This window comes from Eurypyga helias, unplaced genomic scaffold (genome assembly GCF_000690775.1).
Source record: "Eurypyga helias isolate BGI_N326 unplaced genomic scaffold, ASM69077v1 scaffold174, whole genome shotgun sequence".
NCBI classification, from domain to species: domain Eukaryota; kingdom Metazoa; phylum Chordata; class Aves; order Eurypygiformes; family Eurypygidae; genus Eurypyga; species Eurypyga helias.
The window spans coordinates 21,571-38,030 of NW_010246541.1; the positions used below are offsets into that span (position 1 = coordinate 21,571).

The following is a 16,460-nucleotide window of genomic DNA, read 5'->3' on the forward strand; positions in this document are numbered from 1 at the left end:
ACAGTTAGTAAAACGATCTAGAGAGGTTCACACGCTATAAATAGCTGCGCTGTCTTCAAACCAGCACCGTGAACACCTGCCATGGCGATGTTTGCTGCCCCCTTTTCATCATCCTGCCTGTGAACAGCCTGTTTGCGGTATTTCATCCTCTCCGGTGTAACTGCCGCGACTTTTAAGTGTCGAGCACCTGCACCGCCATTGTGTAAGGTGGGCAGTGCAGAACAGGGTATGAAAACACCAGAGCTAACAGCAGAAGACACCAGCCAGCTTCAGTGCTGGGAGGCAGAGCTGCGTCAGCCCTGCAGAGTAATGAACAGCACTGCCTCACCTTGAAGCAAGGTAAAATCTGTTACTGAATACTCTGGGGCGTTAAATTAACACTGGCACTGGTCCTGATCTTAGTGACTTCACTCCAGAAAGGACTGTACCTGAGGTTGTGTATCTCAAAACACTGCAAACTCTGTGTAAAATACTCACATTCTTATTAAAAGGGGTACCTATGGCCTCTGTGCTTATTATATATTATGTCCTAAAACCTAGTAATTTAAAACTCACATTAATGCTTCGGGCCAAAAGCATCTTAATGACATAAATCTGCCTTCATTAATTCTGATGTTCTACAGTTTGCTCTGTCACTGGCAACACTGTAGAGAGAAAGGGCTGTATGCCCTATTATTTAATAAACATTATTTGTTAGAATCAAGAATTTTTCCCCCCATGGTTGTTATGGAGAACATCCTTCCAGCTGAATCTTACTATTGCAAATATACCAGCCACGTGAATAATAGGGTCATCAAGACAGCTACTGTTTACTAAGATGTCAGGAGTATTTCAAATTGTACCAAGGGGGATAAGAAGATGTATTTTCTGCCTTTTTTTTTTTTAAATTGTAAGTTGCCTATCTTCAAAATATTTGGCAGAATTTTTCTACTTTAAAAAAACTGGAATTTGAAAATGTTTATCCATTTAGTTACTGAAAAAAAGGGGTAAACTTTGAATGAAGCCAGAGTTTCCAACAAACTTTTTCAGGGACAACATATGCTATTTATAAGAAAGCATTTGCTTGTTTGTTTATTTTACGGACATTTTAGGAAAATCTAAATATCTCATAAAATTGAATCATTCAATCTCACTTAAAATGCAAGCTACTGTTCTGATATTCAGTAAGCTATGGTGCCAGTCACCTTACCAGCATATTAAATACATTTTTGACTCGCATTTTAGTATTCCTTAATCTAAACAATGAAGGCCAAAGCTGGTGATTTCCATTGCCAGGCATATATTTCCTCCTTGGACCAAAATGTGAGACAGCTTCAGCTACAAGCCAAGCAACCAGGGCAAAGCCAGCTGTGTAGAAAGATTATTTTTGTTTGAGGAAACCATGCATGCTTTGAGGCACTCAGTCCTCTCTGAAACTCAGAAACGTCACCAGCCTGGAATACAAGCATCGACCTCGTATGGCTGTGGTTTCAGAGGGACGTTGAAAATCCAATTTCATGTTCAACTGTGTTGTGTCGTTTCTTGTGCCGTATTTTCCACCAGCACTCAGTCCTTTCTTCCCAGTGTTTGAATTAACATGATTCATTTTACTGTGAATAGGTTCAAACGGGTAAGGAATCACACCATGTGTGGTAAAAGGATACGGGGTCATGTAATACAGGACTGAATGGGTCGCTAAAAGCATGTTAAAGAGTAGTGCGCCAGCGCTGCAGCTCTTCACACACACGTGCCCTCCAAGCACGTCAGCAGGCTCCGAGGAGCACATGGGATATCTTCCAAGCCTTGCTGAGCGTGCCAGCCAGGGATAACTGGCACTGCAGCGGAAGGGAGTTCCACCTCCGTGTTCGAGGAGAACGGGATTAGACACTAACCCGTGGCCTTTCCAGATTGAATCGACTTCATTTAATGAAAATGCAAATCATTCGTTACAAATGCGTGTGTGTTGTGGTGTGCAAGTGAATTTACCATGAAATTAGTTTCAGACAGGGAGAAAACCAGATGCAGTTTTCCCAGTAGTGTTTCTTACAGCCCTTGCCGGCACAGCTTTCCTGTTGCCTGCAGTGGGAGCTGCAGAAGCCGGGAGTGAGTGCCGAAGGGATTGCTCCGTAAGGTTTCCCTGACATTTGGTAGCCTCCCATCAGTTAGTTCTGGTTGAGCATATTCTGAACCACCCACAATATTTTATGATTGTGATCCTCGGGGTATTTTCTCATCATTGCTCACAGTGTACAAATGGTTTTCCCCTCCAGGATCTCTTGAAACTGTCTGATTCTCCCTCTAAAATACTTGCAACTACAAGCTGCTTATTTCTCTTGGTTGTGACCAGAAAATGTACTGCATTTGTTGTCTTGCAATATGGAAAATTTGACGCAAGCAAAAAAGAGGCTCTAAACAAATCTGGAGAAGGTGGCCTTGGTCCTGTCTCAGTGCTGTATTTCCCACCTGAGCAAGTGATTAAAATGTATGATATAACGTGGTGGATCAAAATTATAATCTATTATGGTATGTACAACTGGGGAAACCTGCAGCTACCACCCTTTCAGGAATAATCCTTCATTTAATAAAATAGTTTTGACTTGAATAAAGGAAATGATGAGTAACAGCTATTCATACAATTAGTCAGGCAAGGTGTGCGTACGTCGGTCTGGCCTTTGGCTAAACTCAGAATTTGGGCTGAGCCCCATGTTTGTACTTAGCACTGATTCAGTCTTTATCTGTGGCAATGGTCTACTGCAGGGTGAGCAATTCTGTTTGATGTCAAATTGCTGTTCCTTACACACTGGCTATTGCCATTCAGTGCCAAATACGTTACATACTGTGTATTCTGCAAATTACAGCCTAATTCTGCCATAATTGATACACCAAATAGAAGGTTTAACTCTATCAGCAATGGCAAACCTCCTAACATAATACTATTAGGAAACTGGTGAACATGACAAGAATATCATCAGTGTGGCCTGTGACACTCTTCTAAGTCAAATCTCTTTACATCAACTGGCAGGCGTAACTCCAGACAGGAGGACTGAACTTTTAGAAAACAAATGTTCACAACAGCATAAAAACAATGGGAGAACAAAGGGATTAATTGTCTAACAGGCACAAGCACCATCGCCATACCAGGGCATGGGAAAAAAATCACGGTCATCTTCAAAGATGTAGTAGCAGTTCTTATCAGCATTTCTTCTTATAAAGAAAGGTGTTGGTTCTTGCTCAGCACCCATCAGGGCTGAGCTGATGGAAACTCAAACCCTGCATGTTACGCTGGGAGTGAGATTCATGGATTCCTTTCCTCACCAAAACGTAGTGGATAGCTCTTGAATTCTGAGCAGCAGTGTGAGTACAGAGAGGAAGTTACACATCCCATTCCTGACTCCTTCCAGGCAGACCAGACAGCTCTGCAAGGTCTTTGCAGCCAGGTGAGAGGCTTGGGCAGTGGTTACAGCAGGTAGCTATCTAGTATTTGGTGTCCTTCACAGTCCCAATGCTGTGCCCGTGCTGATACTCCAACCTACCACACCGTCTCGTTATACACCCCGGGGGAGATACTGTTTGACTCTGCTGCCTCTCGGGGTCTCAGGAAGGGCAAGGGAGCATTTCCCTTTGATCTGTAATTGTTCTGCTACCACAAAGACACCCATGGGATGCCATGAAATACCAATGCAAGTTTGCTGTGGCAGATTTCCTCCTATGACCAATTTCTACAGAGTCCTGCCAAAACACAACTCACTTTGTGCCGATAGCCTATCATTGTGCACCGCTCCTCTTTCCGAGCCACCTAACGCAACGACAGCAGCTGAGTCAAGGAGCTCCCGTTTGACCCTTAAATGGGGGACATGCTGTCATAGACAAGGGCGTCTCACCGGGAAAGCAGCCTTCACAATGGCAGGAAATACCTGACAGACAAGAGAAAAGGGACCTGGTCCAGGGGCTGGAGCCCTCGTGTGATTTTTAGACATCTGGTCTTTACTCCACACTTCCTCTGTGACTTGGAGCAAGTCATTTGAGCATCTGAATCCCTTTTGCACCTTCTCCTAAGTTTCTAAAGGAGTTCAGGCATACCAGTAGGATCTAGGAGCCTAGATAACTTTGTGCATCTGCTCCTAAATTTCCCTGCACCCCAGTCCCTTGTCTTTAGGGTAGGAACACCAACATTACCTGCCTCCCTGGTCTATAGTGAGGCTAACACTGTCAAACGTAACAAGATACTTTGAGGACTTAAGGATATCTTAAATATAACTTCATATTAATAATAAATAAAGATCTTACGGTATGCAGTTGGCTCTGTTTGGCACTGTAAAAGCTCCACTGAATAAAGAAATTTCCCAGCGGTCCAGAACTTTTGTATGTGCAGAGGAGGGTTGCGTTTCCACCTGTCGTGACATTTACTATCTTCTCAGGGACGGTCACCACAACACCGCTGACGTGGCCTGTGGACAGTAAGTGTGGTGAGGAGAGATCAGCCGGGGCTGGCCCTGGGCGCCGTGCGGGAGTGCCTTGCTCCCTGCCTCATCGAAGAAACCCGTAGGACACAGCTAGTCATTCTCCTTCTCAGTACAGTTTCCCTTGGGCTTTGTGTGGAGAGATCAGTGATAACAGGCTGGGAGTGGGTAAAAGCTAACAAGCAGATAAATCCCCCAGAATACCTGTGCTCTTACAGCAAATAATACTCTGAAAAAGCAGAGTTCCTAAAAGCGTACTTGCAGAGACTTGTCTTCTCGCTATGCCTGTGGCTAAACCCAACCTCCTGCACTCCCAGTGCTCTCCACTACCTCACGCTCTCATTCGCAGCTGTCTAAGCCCTCTTTTACACCCTTCTTGCCCCATGTTTTTGCAGTTATTCCTGTAGATGTCTGATCTTCTTTACTGTGGATCATCACCTCCTATGGTGTCATCTCTTCAGATTCTTGCATTCTGACTTGGACTCAGTGGCACTGTCGGGTTCCCCCAGGCTGGAGCCCAACAGCCTTTCTCCGCTTTTCTTTGGCTAATCATTTTGCCTTTTTTGAGGTTTCTTAGCGCTTACATGCAGCAGCTGTTCTTTTCCAGTGTTTTTACATTGGAAACGTCAAACTAAGCTTTTTGGAACTGCTTTTATTATGTGGGTTGTGAGAAATTCTGTGATAACTTGATCAACCCTGTCTCTTGTGCTCACAACAGGCAGGGAGCAAACATAACCTAGGAGCCCTTGCCCATAATGTTCCGATCAGTCTTGCCCTCACAGCCATATTAATGAAAGGAATCGAGCGCCGTCTTACAGCATTTATCTGTTTCTCTCCTCCCTATAAGTTATTAGCAATGGGAACATACCACATCAAAGCTAGAGCTGTGAGGAAAACAAGTCTGAATGTCAGGGTTTTGCTAGATCCCTGAGCCCAGTTTTAAATCTACTGTCTAAAGATTCTGAAGGAGAATATATTTCTTTTGAATGTCATGGAAAACATAAGTCTTTCAGAGCTTTCTATGCAAAACAGGCAAGGTGAGAACTTAATGTTATACTACTAATAATTTTCACATGGGCTGATTGCATGTATGAATAATAGAGGCAAAACAAACTAAATATATTTCTCAATGGAGTATCTGTGCATCTTATAGTCGGGTGCTGCTTTTGAGAGTTTAAGCAGAACCTCCAGTGATACCGAAAGAGTATTTTGGTCAAATTATCAGCCCTATGAGAGAAAACATGGTTGAAAAATGAAATACAACCTATTTTGATATTTTCAACTATGTAAGTATTGCAGATTCATCAGCTGCTACTGTATGCAAACCTGTCTGAACGCTTCAGGATCTGTTTTCCTTGTTTGATGGCTTCAATAATAAAAGCTCACTGCAAGGAAGAAGGGAATCATCTACTTTCTGTGTTGGTGGTGGCTCAGATGAGAACTAGCGAGTTTTAACTACAGCAGGATTTAGATAGTATGTGAAGACAGTCTCACAGGAATGGCTGCAGACTGACCTAAATGTGTCAAACCTGCCTTGGGGAAAGAGGGGATCCCAGTGCTGGCTGCAAATCCTCCTTGTCCTCTGAGTTCAGAGGAGCTTAATTCTCACTGAGATCTAATTTAAAAGCTGTGTAATATTATTTTAGATGTCTCGGTTCACTGTTCTCAGTTTTAAGAATTAAAGTTGGCCAGAGGATGATAGTTTCTTTCAGGTTTACATGTATTTATTTTCTGTTCTTCACTGGATTAAGGCTGCGGTCTTTCGACACAATGTCATTTTACTGAAAATACCAATTTTCCAGTCTCTGCGTATTTTCTTTATCATTCTCTTGGTTTGGAGTCAGAAGTGCCACAGAGCCTGGCTGTTACAAGCTTTTCCAGAAGAAATTAATTCTAGCAGAAGCAACTCCACAAAGCATTCTAGTTTCCACAAAAGAAATACATTTAGTTGAAATAGGCTTCGCTCTAGTAAAAAAATAAAGCCAAAACCTATCCCTTTGTCCAGTGAGGCTGTTTAAAGCCATTGCTAATTTTAAGATGGAGCTTTTGACTAAAAATGGACCAAACTGGACATGCAGAACCTGTTCCTTCACCACAGAAATTAATAGGAGTTTTGCTTTGCATTTAGTTCGCTGTTTACAGTTGCAAACTCATAATCCCATATCGTACATACAGGCCTTTTGGTTTCAATGAAAAAAATGCATGAATAAGAAGTAACTTAGTGAAAAAAGCTAGTATGAACAGGACACTATAACTTGTTAAACATAGTTGATCCATGTCTTCTACTCATTAATATTACAGGAAGACCATTTCCTTGCGACAGAGAAAGTCATTGCAGTTAATTGGGAATCGCCCACTTTCACTCAAGTCCCATGCAGTTTTTAACACTCATAAAGCAAATCCAAGCTTGCTGATCTTTCTATGGCCACTGCAGAAACCCCCAGACTATGGCAGCCGTCAGCATAGACGCACTGCTAGTCTGAAACTCAGAACTTTTAAAATTAGAGGACATTGTTTTTGAAAGTACTGGTAGTAACACTGAATTACATTTCATTTCTAAGGCAAAAATCTGTGGGATTTTTGAGAGAGAACATTGAAACACCAGGAGCATCTATTTAAAATACTTCTCTGGCTTTCAAACCAGATAATTCCATCTTAAAAAGAAAATGTGAAAACTAACTTCTGTTTTCTTTAGTGGATACAGAGGCTGTTCATCTCCATGGAGCATTACATTTAAAACGTTTGCTTCTGTATATTTTAAAAATAAAGCTTAGCACGATGAAATGTCCTAGAAACATGACTCATATATGACCTTTAATATACCATATAGTTCCTAGATTCCACAGAGTACTACATCCTCACTTAACTGCAAGGAAATCCAAAGGATTATTTGCATGCTTAAGCATCCCAAAAGAATTTCTGGTGGGATGGGACCGAGGCAGCATCTCCCAGTTATCAAGAGGAGACAAAAAACTAATGTAAGAAAACCTAACCTTGAAACGCTTGAAAGACCGTAATGCTCTGCATGAGAGCTCTTCGCTTCTTCCTGGCTGTAGAGCAGAGCATTAATTTACCAAAGCTAAAATTCTGTTCTTGAGCAAAAAGCCCTTACTAGTCAGTGGTCAGCCTGCTTATTTCAACAAAATGGCATAGGATTGTAGCCACGATTTTCATTCCATCCTGTAATCATCCTTGAATGGTCTCCTAGTTTGCCATTCAGGGTCACCCGCTCTCTTATTTCACCAAGTTCCTTTATCCCACTGCTATTGCGATCGGTTTGTTGTTCTTACCTGTAAGGATGGCTAGAATTGGAAATATCTCCAGCATCGTTGCAAACATCTTCTTGATGTTGGGAGAGAAAGGAGACCAGATGCTGCTTCTGGCTTCGACTACAACTCAACTGTTACTTTTTCAAGTGGGTTAGTGTTGTTCTTATCAGCTGTTTATCAACACGTCAATAAGCTTTTTCATTCTCCTTCTTTATCACATGTGTGCCTTTCTCCGACTAGTGGTGTGACTGTTCAGTTGAAACCATTTTGTGGGGTTTGAGCAACTGAGGGTTTTGTTAATAATAAACCTTTGACTCAGAGAAGCTCAGGTTCTCACACTTTTGCCAGGGACCAGCAGTATTTTCCTGCATAAGTACTTTCACTGAATCAAAAAAAAGTATTTTTGGAGCTATTTAACAGTCAATTTGTCTACTAGTGCTGGAGTCAAGCCTAATATGAATGAGGAGTAATCTTTATTTCCTCTTAATTCTATAATTTCTTTTAAAAATGGGCACATGGAAATAGTACATCATTAGTACATTTTCATTTTAAAACATATTTCTCATACAGTTTTATAGAGAATGGTTGCAGTGGACTTATGATGGCCTTGAAACTTCTGTATTGAACTCATCAATAACACACCGAAATAGAGATAAAATAGAAGTTATTTCTAAACTGATAATATCTGTTTCATCTAATTTTAATCCATGAAGTTGGATGCTACTAATACAAAATGACAAAGTGAATATACTGATTTTTATTTAAATATTAATACCTGATTTATACAGTGGAAAAGCAGTGGTTGAAGGTTAGGCCTTGAAGAACTAATTACAATAACTTACAGCAGATTACTTTGTCCTTACTGCATGCAAAACGCCTTCCCTAAGTCTCTGAAGCTCATTAGGAGCTGAAAGTGCTCAGCTTCTTTCAGGAGCCAGCATTCCTTTCTTTATTCCGTGTCAATTGACCGAGGCTGATCCAAAAGCCCCAAGCGTCGATGGGAGTAGCTGGCTCTGTGTACACACGCGTGCGTGGGTGAGTGGCTGAAGACAGAACAGAGGGCAGCATTGCCTTAGATGTGTGCCTGCACCTCAGACCAATGCAAGTAAAATGGTCAGTGGCTTTTTTTTCACACACTTGTGGAAAACATAGAAACATGACTGGTTTGGGTTGGAAGGGACCTTAAAGATCATCTAGTTCCAACCCCCCTGCCATGGGCAGGGACACCTTCCACTAGACCAGGTTGCTGCAAGCCTCATCCAGCCTGGCCTTGAAGACATCCAGGGATGGGGCATCCACAGCTTCTCTGGGCAACCTGTTCCAGTGCTTCACCACCCTCTCTGTGAGGCATTTTTCCTGATACCCAATCTAAATCTCCTCACTTTCAATTTAAACCCATTACCCCTTGTCCTGTCACTACAGACCCTTGTAAAAAGTCCCCCCCAGCTTCCCTGTAGCCCCTTCAGGTATTGCAAAACTGCTATAAGGTTTCCCCGGAGCCTTCTCTTCTCCAGGCTGAACAAGCCTCTCTCAGCCTGTCCCCACAGGAGAGGTTCTCCAGCTCTCGGAGCATCTTCATGGCCTCCTCTGGACTCGCTCCAACAGGTCCGTGTTCTTCTTATGTTGAGGCCCCAGAGCTGGATGCAGAACTGCAGGTAGAGTCTCACGAGAGCAGAATAGAGGGGGAGAATCCCCTCCCTCAACCTGCTGGCCACACTTCTCCTGACACAGCTCAGGATATGGTTGGCTTTCTGGGCTGCCAGCGCACACTGCTGGTTCATATTCAGCTTTTCATCCACCATTACCCCCAAGTCCTTCTCAGGGCTGCTCTCGATCCGTTCTCCACCCAGCCTGTCCTGAACATGGGTCTACTTCATGCCTGATGATTCCATCTTTCTAGTGGCAGGCAAGGGCAGCCACCCTTTCCATGGCAGGCGCCATGCTGCATCTGGGGAAGCCCTTTTGGCAGGTGGGGTTCAGTATCTGTCCATGTGTGGTTGGAGGGAAGAGCTATGCCCAAGCTCTCCCTCATCTCTCGGGATGTGGTGGTAGGTTCTTGAGCGTAGAAGTGGGGAGCGACTGGTTGCATCAGTTACTGTTGGCATGAGGTTTATGGATTTAGGTGAATTTTATTCTGCCGGGTATTTTTGTGCATAGCAGATGCCTGAATAATTTCTGGGCAGTTGTCAGGTTTGATTTTGTTCTTATATGAGCCATCTCCAAAAGTTTTATAAAAGGTGTGATTTCCTTAGTTCTGACTGTCAGTGTTTCACACAGCATTCCCTCAGCGTGGGCAGGGCTTGCTTTTTAGTGACGGGGAGAAGACTTGCAAGAGTTTAATTGTCATCCAAGGATGCACGCGTGACCTGGAGTCCAAAAAGGAATGTGTACATTGAAAGACTGAAATTCAAATTCAGGTTTCTTTCAAAATGTGAAAAGTCTTTAGATTCGCCTTTTTTAAAAAAACATGGGAAGTTCTCACTGGCTTTCCCCAGGTCAGCCTAAAGTGGGAGCTGCTGCTGTTTTCCAGTCAGTTAGCCATGGATGAGTATGAATGATCTGAACAATCTATAGACCCATTTCAGTGATTGCCTGTGGCGGCTCCACAGTACCCAGAAGGAGTCTGACTAGTAGCTCCCAGAGCACTGAATCTCTTCAGAGGGCAGCAGTTTTCAAGAAGATGCGTAAAACGTTCCCATCCCGCACTGCAGGTCAGCACACACCTCCGTGATCTGGTGCCTGCATGATGCAGTGCCTCTACCACAGTATCAATGTGTCCTCTAATTCCCTCATTTATCAGCACCGAAGTCCTTTCTCTGGCACTTAAGGCACCCTCAGCTAATATATATTTTCTCCCTGTTGTATTCAATTTTGTCAATTAACTCTCTGAAAGATGACACAGCGACATTCCTGGAGGGTGAAATGCTCAGTCTGACCAGAGAACAGGAGCCAATAGCACACCTTCTGCCCTAATCTGCCCCTGTTTAAGATTGGGATGCAGGGCTGAGATTACTGGTTACGGAGTGGATCTATCTCATAGCGCATGATTACAACCATCAATCCTGTTCTACGGAGGATACTGAACACCAGTAGCATTAACTTTTGACTAACACCAGCCTGGGGCTCATTTCACACTGTCAAACCAGAAACGTGTACCCTAACGCTAATCTCCCAAGCCATCCGGGGTTATTCTCCTGTGAAGGTAATAGATGGTACCTGTCAGCTGCTGGTTTTGCTTCTAGCTCATTGCTACTAGGGAGCAGCACTGCCTGTTCAAGTATCACCTTAGTAAAAGAATGGAGCACAGAAAGCAAAATCCTGTTCAGTTTGATGATGGTTAAGGTTAAGTTACAGTGGGACAACGAAGAAGTTTACGCGGCTGGCCCTCGGCTAAGAGGAGAGAACAGCCCAGAGTGCAGCAACGGCAGCAGTCCCTTTGCCATGGGTGGAGCAAAGACTCTTATCTTGAGATAAAATGGAAGGGGCCAGTACCAGGAACTGTATGTTAACAGACTTTGTGACTCAAATCTGTGTACACTGAAACGGATTCAGAAATGTTCCCTTCCAAGCAACTCCCTTGTATTCGCTCTATAAATAGAAGTGTCAGTCATTAAGAAAATGAAGCCCAGAGGCACACCCAGAGCAAGGCAGCGTACCCAGCCATGCGCTGCCGTGATATTTATTGGTTGCTTCTGTCGGCCTGAAACCTAACTGAAAAACTTCCAGTAGAATGCCATGTTGAACTTAGCAAAGCTCAGCAGCACTTCAACCACTTTGTCTTTCCGAAACGAGCTTACTATGCGATTGTTCAAAGATACCAAACCCAGGATAACGTGATTTACAAGGCTCTCTAGTTCAGTATCACACCTGATTGCTGGGGATGAAGAGTGAAATTGAAGATTCAACCAAGTGCAGTAAAGAGCTGTTTTAAGCCTCCAAATCCATCATTAGGTTGACTTTCAAATGTATGTTACCGTTTGCCTGCTTATTGCACAGCCTCACTTGTTGTCTATAAAATATTTATAAGCTTTTGCTTGGAGTGTTTGCTGCCTAAAAGTGAATTCATGCACTGACTGTTATTTTCAAGCTCACAGAGAGTGCCAGTCTGTAAAGGTACCAATAATACCAACCCTTCTGAGGAGAGCACCATGGCTGGTCACCTCAAAATAACTTGGTCAGAAATATACTTAATCCTCTGTATCCCATTCCCAGAACAGGCACAGTTTATTATCAAAAAGCACAATGCCATTTCCTTATAAAGGTGCGGGGCTGGTCTTTTATATATTGTCCCTTTTCTCACTCCAGAAAGAAGTACTTTTTTTCCTCTTAAGCATTCAAAAGTAGGCTCCTCTAGAGCAGACTCTTCACCCAACAGGCTTTCCTCTTTCTGAAGATAAAAAAAATGTGCTGGAATAAGATACACCAGGTCCGTGATAGCCAGGAGGTTAGAGCTGTGTGGCCAGGCACCAGCACTCTGAGTTTGGTGGGCTTGTGCCTGGGCTTTCCAAATCCTGTCATACGGTGCCCTGCTAGCCAATGTCTCCAAGGGGGATTCCTGGGCATGGCAGAGCAGCCTGGGCTCGCACATCACATCTGACTGTACTAGCTTCACCGGTCGTGTCCTGTGGATGGCATAAACGCTGTTGGATCGGTGCTGTGGGTGTATCCTTGGCGGTTTTGGCAGCCCTGCACATGCCTCCTTTCTACCCTGCTAGATCTCCCGTGCTCTGCATGGCTGAATAGCTCCTGTTTTGACAAGTGATCTGTCAAGGCAGATTTTGGCAGTTCGGTAGGTGAGTCTGTGCTGAAGTCGGTGGCCCAGGGTGTAGCTAGTGCTTAAGGTTTTCAGTTTTTCCCTTGAACCTACTGAAATGCAGTGAAAACATATGGAGAAAGCTATTCCAGCATCCAGCATCATCTCTGTCAGTTGAAGTGTGGATTGCAGTCTTCCGGCCCCATCCCTGCTGGGGAGTCAGCCTGTCCTTGACATGACCCTGGCAGTTTCAGCTGGACATCTCACTTTTCACTGCCTGTCAGGGACAGGTATGTTGTTGGGTGCAGACAGGTATCACCCCAAAGCTGGCTGCGCGCTGCCTCCTCACCAGCATGCTGAGGAGTAACATCTGCGGAGCACTTGGACTATGTATGATTTCTTATTTCATCCATGAAGACCAGTAAGCCCAGCTTTATCAGCCCTGCCCTGCCAGCCCCTGGCTGTGACGTGACCCTAGACTGCTCTGCAGTTTGAAGGTACCCGGACTCCCTTCCAGCATCCTTCCCACCACAACCTTGTGCTTCCCTTTTCCAGCTGTCCCCACTGGCATTTCCAGCACAACCCATGATTTCTGCCCTGCTCCTCAGGCAAGCTGTGGGCTGTACAAGTCAGCTGGAGGCTGGAGGACTTCACGGGAGAGGAATGGGACTGAACTCCTTCCCCAGCACAATGTCCTGTGGACCCATCCCAATCACATAACTCATCCCCTGATCCCAAGGCTGCCTTCATCCCTGTAATTGCTTTGCTGATACTGGATAAATTTGTGGATCTGGTGCAGGCGTTTCAGTTGATGGTGACACCCCCCTGCCTTCCTTTTTGCCCTGAGAAAAGCATAAAAAGTAGAGAAGCGGCTGCTCTTGCTGCTGCCTCAGATCTCCTGGGGATGCTGGCTAGCATCCCCATGACTGGGGCTGGGCTGCCTGGGGTTGTTCTGGACTAGGATGATGGGAGTGCTGGAGAGAGTTTTGGTGCAGAAGCTGAGTGATGGTTTTGCAGCAGTTGTGTGTTAGTGTAAATGGTTTTATTCCTCATTTGGCAGGGGAGCTGTGCACCATGAGTGTCCTGGCTGATGCAGGCTAAAGAATGACTTTCTAACAAAGAGTGCCACCGTCCAATAACCCATTTATTGTGCTGTGGCTCAAAACCAAAGCAAGCTCGCCCCTGCATGATAAATCACAGTAAAAATGATTCTGTCTTTGTAGAATTGCTGTTCCCTTGAATTTGCATTGGCTACGTAACCTTTTCACTGCATATGATTAACTCTCATTGTTATAACTTTTTTCCCCCTTGTTCTTTTTAATGTAGTTTCAGAACTGAAGCTAATAAAGCAAAACAAGATGGAAAATTCACTGTGGGGATCTGGGGATTAAACTGTCTGTCAACCTTAGCGGAGGGAAAGGGTTCTTTTTCTAATCATTGTTTGAATTTTCATAGGTTAACAATTTCTGAAACTGTTAAGTGGTATTGTTCCTTGAGTTTGGCAGCATTTGTTGTACTTGTCTAAAATGAAAACTGCTTTCAGCTTAAGAGTGCATATAGCTGTGTAATTTATATGATGCCTGTCTGCCTCAACAGGTATGATAATGTAATTTTAGGATTATCGTGCCAAATTAAAAGCTGGCATAACGTCCATGCAATTGTGCTGAACTCTATGGATTCCACCTGCTTCTGCTGTCTCTGAAATGTAGGGTCTAGGTGGATAGATGTTAAAAGAATGCTAGTGTTTGGTGTTTTTCAAACACACCAATTCATGCTGTCAACTGAATACAAGGGATTCTCATTATTTTAAAAAATAGCTAGTTTTAATTCTCACTCTTTACAGAGGGACCTTAGCGCTGACCTCATCTGCTCCTTACTCCAAATAGGGAAAAATTGCTAAAATCTCTGTGCTTTTGGCATGCTCCAGTTCAGGAAAGAGACTAAGCAGCCTCTGGTGTCTGAGCATTGCTTTGCCTTCCCAATTTTCACCTAGGTGCTAATCCTTTTCATTTTACTTCACATAACTGGCCCCCGGAGGGAATTGAAGTCTCTGGGAGAAGCTTTTCCGTGTCCAGGCTCTGCAACTCAGCTGTCCTCTGAAGTGGCCTGAATTCAGTGAGGCTGCGTCGCCTTTTTCTTGGGGAGGCAAAATAATAATTGTATATGCCATTAATTATGAATTAGTGGTTGTATAGCTCGTTTTCCCTCCGCTGCCCTTCTCCAGCTGTGTGTGCCATGGGGTCCCTGGTGGCAGCTGGAGCCTGGCTCTGCCTGCCAGCAGCTGGATTCCCACCACTGCTCCGGCACTGGCTCCTCAAGTTGGGATGTGACGGGGTGTTTTCCTTGGGAGACGCTGGATTGCTCGAAGCTGGGCAGTGCTTTGGAAATGCTGTGCTTTGTTAAGGTGAGCAAGCTAATGAGAGGTGAATTAAGAGCGACCGCTTGCTTCCTGCCTGGTTTTGATGAGACTTTTCCTCTTGATTCCTAGGAGCTTCACACTGGGAACTTGTTTAGTTGGCTTTAATTCTCAGGAATAATGACATGATGATGCTTCCTGTCCTGATTTGTTCATAATCTCATTAGAGTTGTCTTAGTTATTTTAATTACACTGGGTCTGACAGCGTGATGGTGTGATGTGATGAAGTTGTCGAGCAGAGGAACAGCTATCCTGAATAAAAACCAGTGTGGAAGAGTAGCTGAGATAAACCTAAGCACTCTTTTTGTCATGCCTTTGATTTGCTCGTGGCAGGTAACCGAAATTATCAACTGTTGGGGACTCAGGTCCTGTAGCCCGGCAGCTTTGTTACACGCCACGTATTAGCACTTCAGATTCTTTAGAAGCACTTGTTACTCTTCAGTGATCAAGTAGGCAGTGAGTTTGCAAACTGGAGGCAAGTAATGGCAGAAGAAACTGTCAGCAGCCCGTGCATCATGGGAGCAGCTGGGAAAGCAATCACTCAGATGACCTCATCTGAAAACCTCATGAATCTTGATGGTGTGTAGGATGTAACCTTTGAAGAACAACTGTCTAATCCAGTTGTACACAACAATTTCATTCAAATGAGCTAATAAAAGCAGTGGGGCAGCCTGGCCTGGCACAGTGACATCCCTGTCACGCCTTCAGTGGCAGCAGCAGGGTTTGGCAGCTGGCGCCCGGCGTGGGGGGCGGGGGAGAAGCCACTGACCCATGGCTGGTAGCTGCGGCATGCTGTACACCAGCCCTTGCCCTGCAGTCCAGCTTCCTTGGGCGAGGAGCAGGCTTGGTTCATGCGCCTCCAGCCAGGCTGTCCCCTGTACACGTGCTGCACGTGGCTGTGTCCTTGCTCCAGTGTCGTGGCTGGCTTCCACGGGCCGGGCCGGAGGGTGCTGCAGAGCCCTGGGCAACCGGGATGCCACACACCAGCCCTGCTCCGTCTGGGCTCCTCCTCGCCTGCAAAGCTTCAGAGCACTCAAATTGCTGCAAGAATCATGATTTAGAAATGACCCTGCAATTCCCAGAGTCTCACAAGGAAAAGGCAAAAGGCTGCAGCATTGTATGGGCGTCCCCAAAGAATCAAATTCCTTTGTAAAATTACCGGAAGTGCAGTGGGGATCTTTTTGCTCTTTTCCTCCCCAAACACTGGGTATTGCCTCTGTGCCAGAGATGATGTAAAACTCCTGCTGGGTGGCCTTTTCTATAATGCTCAGTAAGTGATATGTTCTTGGAGCCTGGATGAAATGCTGAAAAGCTTCCAATTCTATAAGCAGACAGCCCCCAGAAAGAAATAATGTCTTAAAATCCGGTTCAGGGACTTATCTGTTGGCACCACTGATGCGACTAGTACTGAATTAGAGTTAGCTTTTCATTCTGCAGGTGAATGTCATGTATCCAGCCAGGACTGTTTCTTTCAGCATCCGTCACAGTTACTGTCTTTGCATCTCTAGAAAAAGCTGGTTTCGGTTCACTGTGATTTTGGGAGTCAGGTCACGCCCCAGCTGACAACTGACCTGTATCAGATG

General features: G+C 44.6%; 1 protein-coding gene across 1 annotated transcript in view; it reads right to left on the reverse strand.

Moving 5' to 3' along the window:
• VSIG1 (V-set and immunoglobulin domain containing 1) overlaps positions 1-7,823 on the reverse strand; it is a 22,117-nt gene extending 14,294 nt beyond the window's left edge. The window contains exons 1-2 of the mRNA XM_010150415.1: positions 7,730-7,823; positions 4,267-4,427 (exon numbers count right to left, since the gene is read on the reverse strand). Of these exons, the coding sequence (XP_010148717.1) occupies positions 4,267-4,427; positions 7,730-7,778 (210 nt within the window). The 5' untranslated portion in view covers positions 7,779-7,823. The remainder of the gene's footprint in view (positions 1-4,266; positions 4,428-7,729) is intronic.
• Positions 7,824-16,460: the final 8,637 nt, after the last annotated feature.